General features: G+C 44.7%; 1 protein-coding gene across 2 annotated transcripts in view; it reads right to left on the reverse strand.

The window, feature by feature from the left end:
• Positions 1-12,806, reverse strand: part of LOC127051361 (deubiquitinase DESI2-like) — an 82,366-nt gene extending 69,560 nt beyond the window's left edge. For both annotated transcript variants that reach the window (XM_050953625.1, XM_050953626.1), the window contains exon 1: positions 12,434-12,806. In XM_050953625.1, the coding sequence (XP_050809582.1) occupies positions 12,434-12,472 (39 nt within the window). In that variant the 5' untranslated portion in view covers positions 12,473-12,806. The remainder of the gene's footprint in view (positions 1-12,433) is intronic.
• Positions 12,807-17,637: the final 4,831 nt, after the last annotated feature.

A 17,637-nucleotide genomic window follows, 5' to 3' on the forward strand; every position in this document is an offset into this window, starting at 1 on the left:
GTTTAATTAGTTTATAGATTGTGTTTGTCTCTCACGCACAAATAAGCAAGTATACACAAACAGAGAGTGGGTGGGTGTGAACTCCCTGAGGGAAAGCTTAGTGGAAGAAATTAGAAATAACTGCAAAACTATGGCCATTCTTATCTCTTCTAGGGGTGAATTCCATAGTTTATGTCCAGCCCTTATATTATTACATGAAAGTTTTGTCTCCCATGCTCAGGACCTTCTCCTACTGGTTGACAAATTCATAGTGCCCATGAAGACCATGATTATGGAAAGAGATTGGTGATCTCTCAGGGAGCTAGGGCCAGCCCACAGAGGCCTTTGAACATCATGGCAGAGACCATTCAACAGGGAACCAGCATCAAGAGCAGAGCACTGGGCTTATGTGTGCCTGGTAACCTGTTCCTAAGCAAATGGGCTACTGTGTTTTGTATCAACAAGAGTGGGATCTTTTTCAGGGTGTGCAGCACCATCCCTAGACCTGAGTTGCAGTAATCATGTCTGGGAGCGGCGGTCACATATTCATGGATCACTGTGGGTCGGTCTGCCCCGGCTCATAAGATGAGGTGCCGTTGCCTGGCCAGATACAGTCGAGGTGGGCATCCATTTCCTGACATGGCCATTTGGGAATTCAGAAGCACTAAGAAGGCCAAAAAGACTCCAAGGCAGTGGACTGACTTTGAGGGTAGATGTCTTCAATAATGGGGAATGGTCTAGAGGAGACAAGGTTTCCCAAGGCCTTCTCGCTTCCTACTGCCACCACTGAAGTCTCCCTAGGGTTCAATTTAGCCATTTACTCTGCACACACATGCTGGTTTTGGCCAGGCATTTAGAGTGCTGGCAGATGGGGCAATTTACATATCATAATGAATATAAGGCCAACCCCTTTACACTAATATAAACAGGAGCTAAGATATATCTACAGTATGTAACGTAACAGTTTATATATATAAAATCATGTTACACTGTGAAACAAAATGATGAGAGAGGAAGAGAAAGTCACAGTGAAATTTATACAAAGGTACCACATTTATTAAGCAACCTCCTGTCTTCTGAAGTCACACCAAAGTATCCCCCAAAATAATGAGTATGTTCTGCTGTATCTTTATTAGATGAACCCGTTCTTGAAGAAACTGATTGACCACTCCTAGGGGAGTCATTTCAGACATGTTTCTAAGTATTTACACTTAGAGAATATACAGCGGTTTGCACGGCCAGTGCAAGGATGTTTTGTGCCCTAGGCAAAACTTTCACCTTGCGCCCCCACCCCCCGATACCAGCTCTGAGGCATCCCCCCTGCGACAGCTCCCCCCTGCAGCAGCTCCCCACGCCTCACTCTCTGCCCTGAGGCACCCCCCACCCCAGCTCACCCTGTCCCACCTCCTCCCTGAACATGCCGTGGCTGCTTCCCTTCCCCCGCCTCCCAGGCTTGCAGCACCTAAGCTGATTGGCGCTGCAAGCCTAGGAGGTGGGAGAAGTGAAGTGGCCACAGCATGCTCAGGGAGGAGGCGGGGCAGGGGTGAGCTGGGGCTGGGAGTTCCCCTGCATGTCCCCCCCTTACTTGCTGCAGGTGGCCCTCCCTGCGCTCCCCTGCAACAGCTCCCTCCGCCTAAATGCCGGCAGCGACCAGGGTGGCTGAAGATCCAGCCGCCGTGGTCGCTGCTGAAAAAAATGGTGCCCCTCCCAATGCCAACGCCCTAGGCGACCGACCAGGTCGCCTATATGGTTGCACCGGCCCTGGTGGTTTGGTTTGGAAGCTGTATTAGTATGAGTTTGGAATAGCTGCATTACTCAAGATAAATTGCTAATCCAGCAGGGAGTTGCATAGGTCAGCCCAAATGATGATCAAATATCTGTTTCACTCACACACACTTAAAAAAAAAGTCTCTACGTCTGCCTTATGGAAATTACACACACATCATTTGTTTGTGCACAACTTATTTTTACACATGTGGTACATGGCTTGTGCAATTTTGCGAGAGCCAGTACATAGGCTGTATATTTGAAAGAGTCCTCCCCATTTGATTTTAAATATCAAATTATTTTAAGCAGAAGTGACATTTCCATAGTACACAATGCTGCTAATTTGTTGCCAAGCAATGTTGCTAAGCATAATCTCTCTTTCAGTGATGGACGGGACACTGAATGGCATTGCAGTGTCACCCACGCCATAACACTCATTCAAGAAAGACTGAGAATTCTTTAAGTAAAGGAGGAAAAACCCACTTCTACACAATAAATTACAGCAAACTGCGTCACAATCACAAAGACTCTCCCACAGTTTTTAAGTTTTCCCAACCATCATGACATACTGTGCATATTAGTCACTCTATTGCAACTTCACATGATTAAGCACCCGTAAGGCAGCTCGTCATCATCCAACAGTCATATGGCAACTTATGCAACCAAGTAGAAAGGATGATTTAGGTTTGGCATTGGCTTCATTAATCTTAAACTGAGCAAGTATATATACACACACACAAGGCCAGCTTCTTGGCTGGGGTAAATTGGAGTTGCTCCATTTTGCATCCCAAGTGGCTACCAAAAGGAAAACTGCCAACTGTCTTGGCTAATGGATATCCATCAAAATTAAAATGAACAGCATAGCGGATGACGTTACAGCCAAGAACATTGAGCATTAAAACCAAAACTAAACTCAGCAAGCATGCTGGCGGGGGGGGGGAGGGTGAAGAGCAGGGGAGCGGGGAGGGATTATCTGGGATATAAACTATGTAGCTCTTTGCCTTTACAATTCCACTTGCATTGGCTTAAAAAGGCAGGGAAAAAACATTATTTGCCCATGTCCAGAGAGTTTCTCAGAGCTGGGATTGGAACTCAGAAGTGCCTAGCTCCCAGGCCTGTTCTCATACCACTAGAATATGTAGGAACTATATCCCAGGGCATGAACTGTACAAGGTCACACAGGGTCAGAAGACAGAACTTCTTGGCTTCCTGTCCCATCTCTCTCAGGAAGCCATCAAATTCAATGTTCTAATGCGTGGGGGAGGAAATAAGTACAGAGAAATGAAAATGGAGGGTCTTAAGTGTTTGCCCCATCCAAGAACTACCAGAAGTTCCTAAAAACAGACCAGGTTCAAACTCTCTGGCCTTGGGCAAATAACTGAGTCTGGTAGTATACAACTAGGAGTTATTTTCTCTCACAAATCCCAAGGAAATTCTCTTTATTGATCTATTGAGCTGCAGGTCATGCTATATTCTAAGAAGAGTTTCTGGCCAATTGTTCATACACTCAAAATCCTATGGCGATGATTAGTACTAGTAATGAAATCTTTTTTCTTAGAACACCAATATCTTATAAAAACTGCATGCAGAAGGTGTTGAGGAGAGAAACAAAGGAAATCTTATATCCCAGGGGAGCTGCTGATAAGACTGCAGAGAAAGAAGAGTGGCAGATCTGGGGTTAAAGGCCAGGAAGCCATGTTACACACAGTTCACAGCATGCTCTCGTTACTTTGCAGATCTGCTCCAGCCTACTCCCAATGACAGATTTGTCATAGCTATCTGGTAAGTGCCCTGTATTTTGGACTGAGGGAGTGGGCCACTTAAAAGCATTGCAGCCTGTCTGGTGTCATTCTGAGCACCCTGAACCTTGCTTTTCTCCAGAATGAAATGGGGCTCTAGGAAAACATTTTAACATGGCACTTTGCCCTTCCCTAATACTGCTTTCCCTTGTTCAATCTATACATCAATGAACCTGCCACCAACCCAGTAATGGAAGTTTATCTATACAGACAACATCTGCTGTGGGCTACAGACTCCAACTTCCTCTGGGCTGGAGAAGACCCTGAGTGATGATGCTGCAAAGCTAACTGACTACTGCAAGACATGGCATCTTCAACCTAGCACCAGCAAGACAGTCTCTAGCACATTTCACCTTCACCATGCCAATTCTAAGAGAGAACTAAGCATCATAATGAATGGCCAGAGGCTAAAGCGTGAAGCCTGTCCAGTTTACTTAAGCGTAACTCCCAACTGAACACTGACGTACAAAAGCCACCTGAGCAAGATAGCAGCAAAGATCAAGACTCGCCACAACCTTCTCAGCAAACTGGCAGGTTTTTCATGGGGAGCAAATGCTCTAACCCTAAGGACATCAGCCCTTGCCATCTTATACTCAATAGCAGAGTACTGTGTGCCAGTATGGAGTCAGTCGGCACACACCAAAACTTGTTGATATGTAATTCAACTCAGTGTGTATCATCACAGGAACTGTCCAACCGACTCATCTTTCAGGGCTTCCAGTTCTGAGCCACATTGCTCCCCCTTACATCAGGAAGGAGATTGCAACAGGCAAGCTGCTTGAGAAGACATGCTGACCCAAATCTGCCTTTTTCAAAGACCTTTTAAACCCACCAGCTACACATCTTTCATCACAACACTCATTGTGGTTGAGGTTGCCATGCCAGAACGTGATAGCGGAGTCTCTCTGGCCGGAAGACTGGTGTTTATCACCAACCACCAATCAGTTCCTTGTCATAGACCCTACTGCTAACCCGCCCAGTTTCGACCTGCCATGTCTTCAGTGGACCGTTCTTAACCCATTCCAAATTGGGCGAGGCCTCCGTGCAGCCAACTAGCACTGTTGGGATCTTTGAGCAGCTGTGGCGCAGATCAAACAAACAATGACACGTTGTCAAGGAACCAAATTCAGTAGTGGGCTCCAAGAGTTCCACTTGGCCACTAAGAACGCTATTGCTTGGCTCGGTGAAACGCAAAATGTTAAATAAATAAATATTGCTTTCCCAGCAGTGAACCCTAGATTACCAGCTAACAGTTTTCCACTCTTAGAAAAAAGCCCATGCTGTGTACACCTATAGAGTTTGCTGTGGCATAAGGAATGCCATTGATTCACAGACTTGCTATGTGAACCCACAAAAGGGAGTGTCTGCCTTCACTCCGCTAATAGTTTATCAGCCTCATGAACACGTGATTTGCATAGGATACGTCAATCTTTTTTCCAGCAATATAGGCTAGCTCAGTAATAAAATGATACAAAAACACAGGAACTTTACTTCTCTCTTTCCCCTTCCTAAACAGACAAATAAGTCCATTTTGGTGGCTGATTCTCCCCCTTGGCCCCCAAACCATCTCTCAAGATTCAGACATTTGCATCATCCTGATGAGCGCAAGAAGGTCAAAAAATCCAACCTTGATCAAACAAGAGAAAATTGGATGATTGAGGGCTAGCTAATCACAATTGGATGATTGAGGGCTAGGACACCAGTTTAAATTCAGCCCAGGTCACTTGTGACCCAATGTAGTTATCTGATAATATGGTGATGTGTGGTAACCTGAGGATTAACAGATACACCTGATGGATTGTTCAGAGACCCGGGGCAATGAGTTGGTGGCTTCATTTCAGTTGCTAGTGGGCAGGTAACCATTCTGCAGAATACTACAAGTTGCTGAATAGCACAGAAGCTAAGGACTGAATGGAGTATGAGCAAGTCTGTCTTGCTTTCATGGATTTGTCTCATATGTTCAGAGAATCTCTGCCTTCCCAGATGCTGATATAAATGAAAGTAACTATTGTAGGGTGATCCAAACCATAACCCCAGGCTGAATATTTCATCTGGAGCTGAACTTTGTGGGCCAGATGCTCAGGTTGTGTATGTTTAATACAAGCTCTATGTTATACATGGGGCCCAAATCAAACCCCTGGATCTGGATCCCCACCTGAACCCCACCCTCTCTAACATGCCAAATCCAAACACCCCAAACTTTGTGAAAGTTCAGAGCTGAGTTCTCTTCTTCCCATCAAAGAGATATGGGATCAGATCTTCAGCTGGGGTAAACTAATATAACTCCTTTATGGAGCTATGCTGATTTACACAACCTATGGCCCAGGGTTAGGGTGCTCTCCTAAGGTGTGGGAGACTTGGGATCAAGTCCCAGTTCCACATCAGGCAGAGTGAGGATTGGAACCTGGCTCGCCTACATCCTGGGTGAATGCTCTAACCACTGTTTAGTGCAAGTCCTGGTGATATAGGTAGAGGTAACACTTAGTTTGAGTATTCTGCCAGGAATTAGGTGCTGGGCATCAGCACTGAGATGGCTTTGCACATGCCCACTAGAAGATATTTAAGCACTTACAGGGTTAGGTGGTGGGAGCAGGGTGGTATGAGGATCTAACTTTTGGATTTAGGCCTGATGTGGTAGTTAGATGCCTAAATCCCTTTGTGGATCTAGCTTGTGTGTGTCCAAACAAGCTGAATGGTTGAAAGAAATTAAACAGCTGGTGTAAAAGCTTAGGGCAGTCAGCTAGAAGATATGGGCATAACTGGATATACCATGTACAGGTAGTTAACTTGTCACTCTGACGACAAAGCAGATTGTTACATTGATAATTGGCACATTTTCTGGCAGTTGCTAAGACAACAAAAATCCATTTATTATGCACAAAGGGACACATTTTGCTGTTGGACTCATTAACACAGACCATGACACTTACTCTTTTAGCCTTCTAACTGGTTTATTATTGTGCAGTTTAGATCAGATACTCAGCATGCTAATGGACTCAGTTTAACTGCTTTCTCTTTACTTTCCTTGATTGATTTCCTCTCTCAAATATACAAGAGATGAGGGATGTCTAGTTCCATTTCATCATTTTATCCAATGCCAAACCATGAAGAATATCTGGCTGAAATTGAATGGTGGAAAGACTAAAATGGTAAGCATAGCATGGAAAGAACTTACCACCTCTAGAATATCACCCTCCACTGGAGGCATCTGCCTTCAGATCATTAAGACAGTCTCCACCCTCAGTCTCCACCTGCACTCTTCAGGGCTTCTGAAGACACAAATAGCCATAGCTGTGAAAAATGCCTTTTTCCACCTACAGCTGGCCAGAAGACTGCACCCCATGCTGTCAGCTTCAGATTATAGAATCTAGCCAGAGTAGTTGATGCATTTGTGGCCTCTAGGATTGATTGCTGCAGTTTTCTGTGCCTACATATGAAACCAACAGCCTTAAAAAAGTGGCAACTGATATAGAACAGCAGCTCCTTACTCAGTAACAGGACACAGAGACTACATCAACCCAGAGTTAATCTCTTAACTATATTTCCTTTGAATACCACATCACTCAAAGTTTTGGCTCTCATCTGCAAGTCTAACCTGACAAACTGCCTCCCCCTGCACAATCATAACTTCCTACAACAGCTATGTTTCATGGGAGCAATGGAACGTAAGAGTGAGATTCATATGTACAGAAGACAGATTTCTTGGCAACCAACCTGTGCTTCTGGAACGGACTCCTGGAAAGGAGGATGATGACCACAAACCTCAGCACTTTCAGAGCAATATGCAATCCCTTCTTCAGCGTTGGCTTCCCACAATAATACCACGTTATATAAACAGACACACACACACACACACCCCTATCTAGGCCTGATTGACTGCAGTGGAGAGAAAAAATGTGTGTGTTCGCTTTGCGATTTCATGAGCCACTCAAATAGAGTGATGGGTGCCATATAAGAATCTAGATAAAAGACTCTGAAATTCTAGAATCAGCTAAGCAAATGAGAGACTTATGCATGGATTTTCAGAGTCAGCCCCTTGTTATCAATTATTGACTATCAGCCACTTGGATTACAATTGATTAAAGGATACCTGGAAAATGCAGAGAAGCCAATGGCTCCCCAAAGTGAAATAATTACATTCTGGCTATCATTTTGAATGTTGTGATCATGGGGAAAATGTAAGATCAAGTTTGCCTAGAACACACTAGATTCACATTTACTTCCATGAAAATCAGGAATAAATCCATTGAAAAAAGAGGAATGACACTAGTGTAACTGAGAGGAAACTCAGGCCCATACTTTCAGGAAATATAGAGATCAAGCATTACAGCTCTACATTTACTGCAGCCATCACACTGCACTTGGTGTAATCATTGGCACCAGGGCACAGTGGGTACCAAATGCCATCAGGCCAGTTGGTAGCACTTTTCTGCTAGACACAAGGTGCAAGGCAGTGGAGAATCATGACAATTTTAAAGATAAAGTAAGAGAGCAATGATATACATAGACAGCTGTTAATTTAACAGCAGACATGTGCCATGTAACTGACTGAAAACATTAAGGTCATCAGACAATCTCAATCTGTGCAAAACTGACTATTCTTTAGAGAAATGTTTTGGCATGTCAATGTAGTTAGCCTGTCAGAGTTAAATACTTTCAAATATTTGCAATCTTACAGCTTTGATTTAGTATCTTGATCGTTATTAAAAGTTAATTATGTTGATTTAGCTGATCATCCCAAAATAAGCCACAAATACTTAAAAGGAAATTCCCAGACATTCAATAGACCCAGAGATGGACTGGTTGAAGCAAGTTATCTTACAATCTCACTAATGTTTGGGCTGCACCAAGTAGTTTAATTTCCCCCTCCATCTTAATCTGAAAGGTGCCCTGATTTACCCTTTTAAAGGAGCAGTACTGTCCAGGCAGCAGCCATCCCCTTCAGAACTTGCAGAACTCATTTCATGTATCCATCAACTACACTCTCGAACAGATTCAAACTGGGCATGTGGCAGTTAAACGATTCTGAACCCCATGACCAGCTGCTGAGCCATGCAACCACTTCAGATTCACGTTTTGAAATCAGTAGGTTAACAGCCCATCTATTCTATTTTTAAAGTTTTCTGTCTCAATAGGTAAATTCTCCATCCTCCTATTTTTTTGTGCTCTTTAGAGTCATAGACTTTAGGCAGAAACAATATACAATACAATCCCCATCTATATTGTAGGTGGGTAGAATTTCTTTTACTGATAGTAAGTTGAGTACTTGGAAACACTGAACAATTCTTGCTCAATTATTTTGTGCTGGAAAAAAATAAGGCTTCTAAGTGTAGCTACCCACCACAGCTATTTGCCAAAGCACCTCATTAAATACCAGCATTACTTTCAAAAGAAACCCTGTATATATCCAATGGGTAAAAGATAAATGGCCATAATCGTTCAATACTCAAGACTGCACAAAGTGGATATTTCGTATCTGCGCAGAGGGTTCTTAACTGAACTTTTGCCCCAAAGCTAAGCTTTCTTGTAGCTAAAGTGCTCTCCGATGCCATGCTGGGGTCATGTTCTTTGTCAAGAAAGCAGAGCTTTAAATTCTAGTAAATTGTTATCCCCAGCTGCTTTTCGCCCCCTTTTATTAATGTCACTTTTAAAACAGTTATTTATGTGTGCAATTGTTTTCCTGCTGCCCCATAACTCCCCACCACAATGTAATGAACTGCATGGCTATATCCCATGCTGTGTGGCATTACAATCATAGCACCAGTTAAAAGAATGTAGCTCCAGCAGTTATAATATAGAAACTGAATTGTATGTGACTCGGTAATAAGGCAAACAGTCGGAACATGAAACCAGAATGGTTTCTATGTACAGTCATTAAGTTAGGGGTAATCCGGGGGTTAATAATGAGGTATGGAGACTTTCACAGTTTGGTGAAGATCAAAAATGTGTTTAGTCTAAATTAAATTTGTGGCCTCAGTGCAGTTCCCTGTTGACAGGCATACACATCACAACACAAAACTGGCAGAGAGAAAAAAGCTCTTAATAGGCATCTTTGGTGACAATCACAGAAGAATAGTCAAGGACTGAATGGGCCATGGAAACTGGGTTCCCCCCACCTTTGGAGGGGATTCTTTTAGCTCAGGTTTGAGGCATATTGAGAATGGGGCACCAAAGGAAAGCTTACACAGCTGCCCAAGCTATAACATTGGGAAGGAGAATCAGCAGAATTTACCCTGCAGGGCTGTCAAGCTGACACGCTTCTCAGGGAATTCACTTACTAAAAAATGAAGGAACCAAATGGAGGTGGTGTTGGTCTGAATCGAACCATCCTCTGAGACTTCACCATTCCAAGGCATTAGATAGAATGATTCTTACTACAGTCTCACAAATAAGGCACTGTTTTGGGCTGCCAACCAATTAAACATGGACTACAGCAGAGTGCATTCCAAAAGAAATGAATTTATGTCAGCGTGGTTCATAAAACAGAGAGAGCCTTCAGGTGACGCTCAGTATTGTATATGCCAAGTTAGTCTAGCTGGATTCCTCTGTGTCCTTAGATCTAGGTGTTACAGTTTAAATAGCACTTTTCTCCTCCAACAGGAGTCCTTTAAGTGATTCTCTGTCAGCTGGGAAGTCTTAATCTTTGCTGTAAATGCCAACACTTCATTTAAAGTGTCCCATTATTACTATTTTTGGCATTCATTATGAACCTCATCATAATTCATTTGGCATGTGAGTGTTATGTGTTCCATGGACTGTGTTAAAAGTTAGTATTAATTACCACTGTATGGAGTTAAAATGAAGTGTCACACCATAAATTCTTAAAGTGTGGGATTGGATAGTTATGATCAAGTCAGATGCTGGCCCTAATAAAGTGGTATATTCCACAGAAAAGTTAATTATAATAAATAATAATAAGAGATACCAATCTCCTAGAACTGGAAGGGACCTTGAAAGGTCATCAAGTCCAGTCCCCTGCCTTCATTAGCAGGACCAGTTTTTTTTGCCCTGATCCCTAAGTGGCCCCCTCAAGGACTGAACTCACAACCCTGGGTTTAGCAGGCCAATGCTCAAACCACTGAGCTATCCCTCCCCCCCCCCAATTAAAAATTGTGGGACTGATGGAATTTCATGTTCTTGGCTTATAAAGGACAAATGGGGTGAAATGCTGTCATAAACAGATAGTTAAGAGTTAATGTCTCTCTTACCTGTAAAGGGTTAACAAACAGGGACCCCAAACATCTGACCAGAGGACCAATCAGAAGACAAGATACTTTCAAATCTCATGGGAGGGAAGCCTTTGTTTGTGGGTTTGGCTTTGTTCTCTCTGGGTCCTGGACAGGACTAGAGGTGCAACCAGGTTTCTGCCAATCTCCCTGCTACAGTCTCTTATCTATTTAGAATTGTGAGTAAGAACAAAGGTGGTTATAGTCTTTTAATTTGCTTTTTTTTTCCCATTTGCATATGTGTACTTGCTGGAAGTAGCTTAAATTGTGTTTCTGCTGGAGAAAGTATCTTTCTATTGTTTATAGTTGAAAGACCCTGTAACTTTTACCATCTAAAGTGCAGAGAAACTTTTTACTTTTTCTTTCTTTCTTATTAAAAGTTTTGCTTTTAAGACCTGTTTAATTTTTTTTCTCCTAGTTAAGGTTCAAGGGAATTGGTGGGGAGAAGGGAAGGATAAATCTTCTCTTTGTGTTATATTCACGCAGCTTGTATTGCCTCTGGGTGAGGGGGAAGGTAACACTCCCCTGGGTGTGGTGATTCAAAAAGTTGAATCAGGCGATCTCCTAGTGTTCCCAGAGCGGGAAGGAGCTGGGAGGAAGAAGGGAGGGGGGAGGGAATGGCTTATTTCCCTTTGTTGTGAGACTCAAGGAATCTGGGTCTTGGGGTCCCCTGGGAAGGTTTTGGGGGGACCAGAGGGTATCAGGCCCTAAAAATTCCTGATTGGTGGCAGCCTATCAGATCTAAGCTGGTAATTAAGCTTAGGGGAATTCATGCTAGTACCCATATTTTGGACACTAAGGTCCAGAATTGGGAATTATACTTGACAAATGCTTCCCCATCAAAATGTCCCCACTCTGAATGCTACTCAATGCCTATCGTTTAAGAGGGAGCTGGGTACAACTCTCATGAGTGTATGGGGGAACCATAAATAAAATGGTTTGTTCAAAGCCCTCTTATGGTTTTGAGTTGTAGCATGAGTTTTGAGATTTCTGCTTTGTTTATTGATGTTAACGCAAATAATTCCTCCCCCCTCCTCCCCCCTCCAAAGGAATGGTAAGGGGAGCTGTTAAATATGCTGTGAACTTTAAGAGAACATTCACAGGTATGATCATGGAGTGCAGAATACTTCACTTCCCATGCCCCTTGCAGAAGCTTTATCAGTTAAGATTGCTTATTACTCAAGCAATTACTATTCACCTTAAAAAAAATTACCCAGGTCATTTCGTCAAGCCTTTCCCTAATGACAGCCTCTGTTCAACTGTTCCAAACATGTGAGATTCGGATTTGGGTTGTTAGTTTTAACAACATTAAAGGGATATTTTGGAAACTGTTTTTCCTCCCCCCAGGGCTCACTCTCCAGCCTGATGCTTGATAGCCTTGAAAGTCAAGGGCATCTAGCTCTAGGAATAGGAGAGGCAATCGCCTCTTTCTCTCTCTCTAGCTGCGACTTCATAAATTGAAAAGTCAATTTCACTAATCTACAGAAAATCCAGCAGAGTTTTACCTTTAATCCGCTGTGATGTGCTACAAAAAAGCCAGAGCCAGCACCACCCCCGTCAGCCAGAACAAGAAAAGCTTGGAAAATTCAGCCTCTCCGGGACTAGATGCCAGGTTCTGCTGTCACCCACACACCCCCCCCCATCATATTGTTTCATACTCACCATATCATACACATTCAGAATCACCGCTTCATTTGCCATTGTTGATTGCGGCGGACACTGGATTTAAACCCCCAGATCCTTGTCAGATGTGGCGCTGCCCCCAGGTACGCTTTTACCCTCAGCTACATAGGATGGGAAATTTCTTTCTGTGGTCGCCGACGAAAGCAGCTTGGCTGGGGTAGGGTAGGGGGCACACGCTTTTCCTGGATGCCAAAGTTGGGGGGTGTTTTTTCACCCCCCAACAGCGAAGTCAATCCTGGGGTTCCTTCTAACGCTGTCGCTCATCGGGGTTGCTGCATTGGTACAATACACTGCCCAGGCACCCTCCAGCCTTGTAACTGCCAATCCAGCCGACAGCCGGAGCGGGCTCTTCGCACAGAAAACATGCGTGGGGGGGTGACTCACTGGGCGAGGGGAAGCCTCCCAGGCAAAGCAGGCTTTCAAATGGAGCATCCGAATAGGTGGCAGCACCGCCGAGGGAGGCAGGTCAGCTGCCCATCGCTGGGCTGGCGCGGGTAGAATCAGGTCCAGATCGCTGCCCTCATCCTCCCGGGGTCACCGCTCCCGCCTGGGCCGGGCGCGGCGCGGCTTGACACGCCCGCGGGGCGGGGGAGCAGAGCCCGCGGCGGTGCTGCCGGCCCCGCGGCTCCAGGGGAGCTGTCCGGGTGCTGAAGTTCCTCTCCGGGGAACCCTACGGAGCCGAAAGGGCATCGGAAGCCGCACCGGGGAGCTGCGGCGGGACTCCGGCTGCCGCCTGGCTCGACTCTCCGGAGGGGAGAGGGACGCGCCGCAGGCCAGGCCAGCCACCGGGCTGCTCAGCGAGCCCTGGAGTTACTCTGCCATCGCACCCGGCCGGCGGGGAGCTGCCCGAGCGCTGCAGGACGGGCTGGAGCGCGCCCAGCGCGGGAAGCCTTTGCTCTTCCCGCCACTCGGAGCAAGCTGCAAACCCTACTTCGGGCTCCGCTTGTCCCGCAGGAGCCAGTCTGCAGGGACCGAGAGCTGCTGGAGCCCGCGCCGCTCTCTGCGGGGCCGCTGCATCCCCGCCCCGGGGGCGGGGGTACGAATTGGGGAGCGGGCTGAGCGAGCAGTGTCACTGCTGGCAGCGGCCAGCTGAGTCGGGAGTTGCCTCAGCCCTGGCCCTAGTTAGGCGGGCGCCGGGCACTGGCAGCTCCGCAATGCCTTGCGAGCGACTTGCAAACAGCGTTCAAATCCGAGCAAACGAGAACATCCATTGCGGTCAATCCCCCCTGCTCCTCCTTTCGCTTTAAGGGAGTCGCCAGGTCTGGGCTGGGGGGATGGGCGGCGGGGGGCTTCCTAGAGGCATCCGTTTCTCCGGGGAAGCAGCGAGCTGACCTTAATGCTGAGGCAGCGCAGATCTTGCCTGTAGTAGCCAAAAAGGGGAGCTGAGATGACCTCATCGGAGTTGGAGGCGTCGCTCAGGCTCTCTGCCAGCTTGCAGCCAACCAGATCTGAATGAAAAGTGCAGGGAGCCTGTTAATCAGCAAAGCCCAGCATTCCCCGGCCCTCCACCGGCAACAGCTGAATGCTTTCCTCCGCCGCATGGGAAACAGTAGACGAGAAGGTCTCTTGGGGGCGACAATATCCCCAGTGCTGATGACCTGGGAGTCAAAGGACTGCACCTGCCGGCCTAGATGGTTCATTATGCCATTAATTAGTAAGCCAGTGTGTGTTGGGGGAAGAGGGGTGAAAAAATAATTTGCTTTTACAATCTTTTAACCACCCTTCATTGTTCTCTTTGGAGGTGAACCTTTCACAAATTCTGTGTTAAACGGGGTTCAGTAGAGGTGCCTAATGTTTAACACCTTTTCCAGCCTGTAGTTTAAAGGGGAAGTGTTGTATTTTCAGTGTGTGTATATAAGGACTGCTGAGCTAATCAATTTCACACAAGTGCCCCCCTGCTTGCAGGGAAATCAGCAACGTTCCAGCTTGCCAAGAGAGGACTGAACACGTCAGATAGTTTGAAGTACTGGCCTGTTCATTTCTAGCAACACCAGCAGCCTTGTTTTTAACGGCCCCACCCTTTGCCCTCTGGGTAGGATACTTTACAGAGAAGCTAGTATTTTTGGTGGTTTTTTCCTGCTCCTGTTATTGCTGCAGTAAAGACTTTTTAAAAATATAATCAGCATTACTATATCACAAGACCTCAGAGTGCAGCCTAAGAGGCAGTGTCCCAAAATAACCCCTGGCTGTGACAGTAGGGGTGAGGCCAGAGTTGATCAGCTGTAAACTCTCAGCCAACAAGCAATTTCTAGTCATCCCTCTAGAAAGATACAAGTACAAACAAATAGAATTGTGTGCCTTTAGGGACAAACCCTGGCCCTGACTCTCTACCCTTCAGAGAGAGTCCTAGCAGAAGAATCCACTCATCTCTGCTGTGCAAGAAAGGGCAGGGGAGATGGAGGGCACATACACAGGAAGTTTTTATGGATTAAAAGGTATCAGAGCCAGGCAGACCCAGGGTCAGATGACCTGCTGCTCTAAGGAAGTCTTCACTCTATTCAGAAAGAAGAGAGTCCAGATTGATTTCAATGGGAGTCTAGGCACTTTTGAAAATCCCAATATGAATTTATCTGTATCCTTGGGCACCCAAACACCTTTAAATACTGGTCCCAGAGGCATACTGAATCTTCTGGATTGCAGTAGCAGCTGCTCCATGTGGGTAGGCGAGGAAGAGTCCTTCCCCCATTCATATCTTCCTCAAGTTCAGATTCTTGGTTTGAGAACTGAGAAATGGATTTGACCTGCAAGTTATTGCATGCTATTTAAAAAAAAAAAAAAAAAAAAAAAAAAAAAAGAAAGGGTAAAGATTCTATACTGCTAGTTACTGAGCATCCTAAGCTCCTAATGGATGCATTTACTCAACCTCACAAGGAATAGGGCCCAAAAAAGCAGCCATCACACTCCTGCTAAACTGGCAACAAGCCCTTGGGCTCACACAACATGAGTGTTCCAGTTTAACAGGGCACCTGCTACTCAAGCACCCCTCCACAAGCTGCAGGCACCTTACCTTAGGAAGCCTCTTCTTCAGGGCTTTTTAATAAACTCCATACAAAGACCAGTGCTAAACATGTGTCTTAGCCCTCCACCTACATCAAACAAACTTAACCCTTAGTAGGGATTGCAAGATTCCACTAAGAAGGTCCCAAAAAACAAAACCCTTCTTAAAAACAGCCTGTTCTCAGCCCCTTTCTAGGTTACCTTTGAGTAGTTCCCCTTCTTCTGGTATCAAACACTTGGCACCAGACTAGCTCACCTGGAATACCATTCAACTACAGACCCCCCCCCCCCCCAAAGCCAAGCAAGCCTGCCTGCCTACTGTCTTTCTGTTCCCTGAGTCCTTTTTTAAGGACCAGGTGCCTATGAAAGTATCAGCTGATCCCTCTTAGCCCCCACCTCCACCAGGTTGGGAAGGAGCTAATTAATTATGGCACAGAAGGGACCGGTCCCATTTCCTCTTAAACGGGCTCATCACTGTGTAACATATCTTATCTACAAACCATACTATGTTACTTGATAAAATAATTTGATGCACAATATCTGCTGCTCAGACGGACCCTGAATCAAAGTCCATTGAACTCAGTTAAAAGACTTTGGAGCAGGCCATATTACAAAGATGGATTCTTAGATATACTAAAATAGATTTAAAGTAAATTGATCACGGTTTGCAATCTTTTATACACTTTTATCCTGAAGACATTTCTAAAGATAACAATCATTTAGATTAAAAAAAATCTTGTAATAAATTAAATTAAGCCAATGGTTCTATGTATTTTTAAAGTAGATTAGGGGTCAGAAAAACAAGGTTGGGGAAATCAGATTTAAAGCTAAAAGTCTATCCTTACCCTCATGTGGTTACCTTTAGTGAATAAATATAATTGAAAGGTTATTTGCTATTTAGAGACTTTTGTAGTACTGAGATACAATGAATGTTAGTCTCAGAACTGAATTTCCTTGCATTTGTAAGTTGAGATCAGTTCCGTAAAATGACTTCAAACAGTTAGTTTCATTTCCTTGTGTTTTTGTCAGTTGTACTAAAACATCTTACTAACAAACAGAAGGTGTTTGCAACTTTAATTGGAATCAATGTGAGCTAATTTCAGCCTTGATTTAAATTAGAACATAAGAATGGGCATGCTGGGTCAGATCAATGGTCCATTTAGCCCAGTATTCTGTCTTACGACAGTGGTCAGTGCCAGATGCTTCAAGAGGGAATGATGCTTCGAGAGGGAATGAACAGAATAGGGCAATTTATCAAATGACCCACATCCCCTGGCATCCACTTCCAGCTTCTGGCAGGCAGAGGCTTAGGGACACCCAGAGCATGGGTTGCATCCCTGACCATCCCTGACCATCTTATCTAATTCTTTTTTAAATCCAGTTATACTTTTGACCTTTACAACATCCCCTGGCAATGAGTTCTACAAATTGACTGTGCACTGTGCAGAAGTGCTCCCTTAGGTTTGTTTTAAACCTGCTGCCTAATAATTTCATCAGGTGACTTCTGGTTCTTGTCTATGTGAAGGAATAAATAACACTTCCTCATTCACTTTCTCCACACCATTCATGATTTTTTAGACCACTATCATATCCCCCCGTTAGTCAGCCCTTTTTCAAGCTGAACAGTCCCAGTCTTTCTACTCTCTCCTCATATGGAAGCTGTTCCATGCCCCTGCTCATAGTTGTTGCCCTTCTCTGTACTTTTTCTAATTCTAATATACCTTTTTTAAGATGGGGTGACCAGAACTGCATACAGTGTTCAAAGTGTGGGTGTACCATGAATATATACAGTGACATGATCTTTTCCCTCTTATTATCTATCCCTTTTCTAATGATTCCTAACATTATTAGCGTTTTGATGGCTGCTGCACATTGAGCAAATGTTTTCAGAGAACTATCCCCATTGACACCAAGAGCTCTTTCTTGAGTGCTAATAGCTCATTTAGATCCCATCATTTTGTATGCATAGTTGAGATAATGTTTTCCAATGTACTCTACTTCACATTTATCGACACTGAATTTCGCCTGCCATTTTGTTGCCCAGTCACCAAGTTTTGTGAGATCCCTTTGTAACTCTTCACACTCTCTTGAATAATTTTTTACCATCTGCAAACTCTGCCACCTCACTTTCTCCCCCTTTTTCTAGATCATTTATGAATATGCTGAATAGGACTTGTCCCAGTACA

This window comes from Gopherus flavomarginatus, chromosome 5 (assembly GCF_025201925.1).
Source record: "Gopherus flavomarginatus isolate rGopFla2 chromosome 5, rGopFla2.mat.asm, whole genome shotgun sequence".
Taxonomy (NCBI): Eukaryota; Metazoa; Chordata; order Testudines; family Testudinidae; genus Gopherus; species Gopherus flavomarginatus.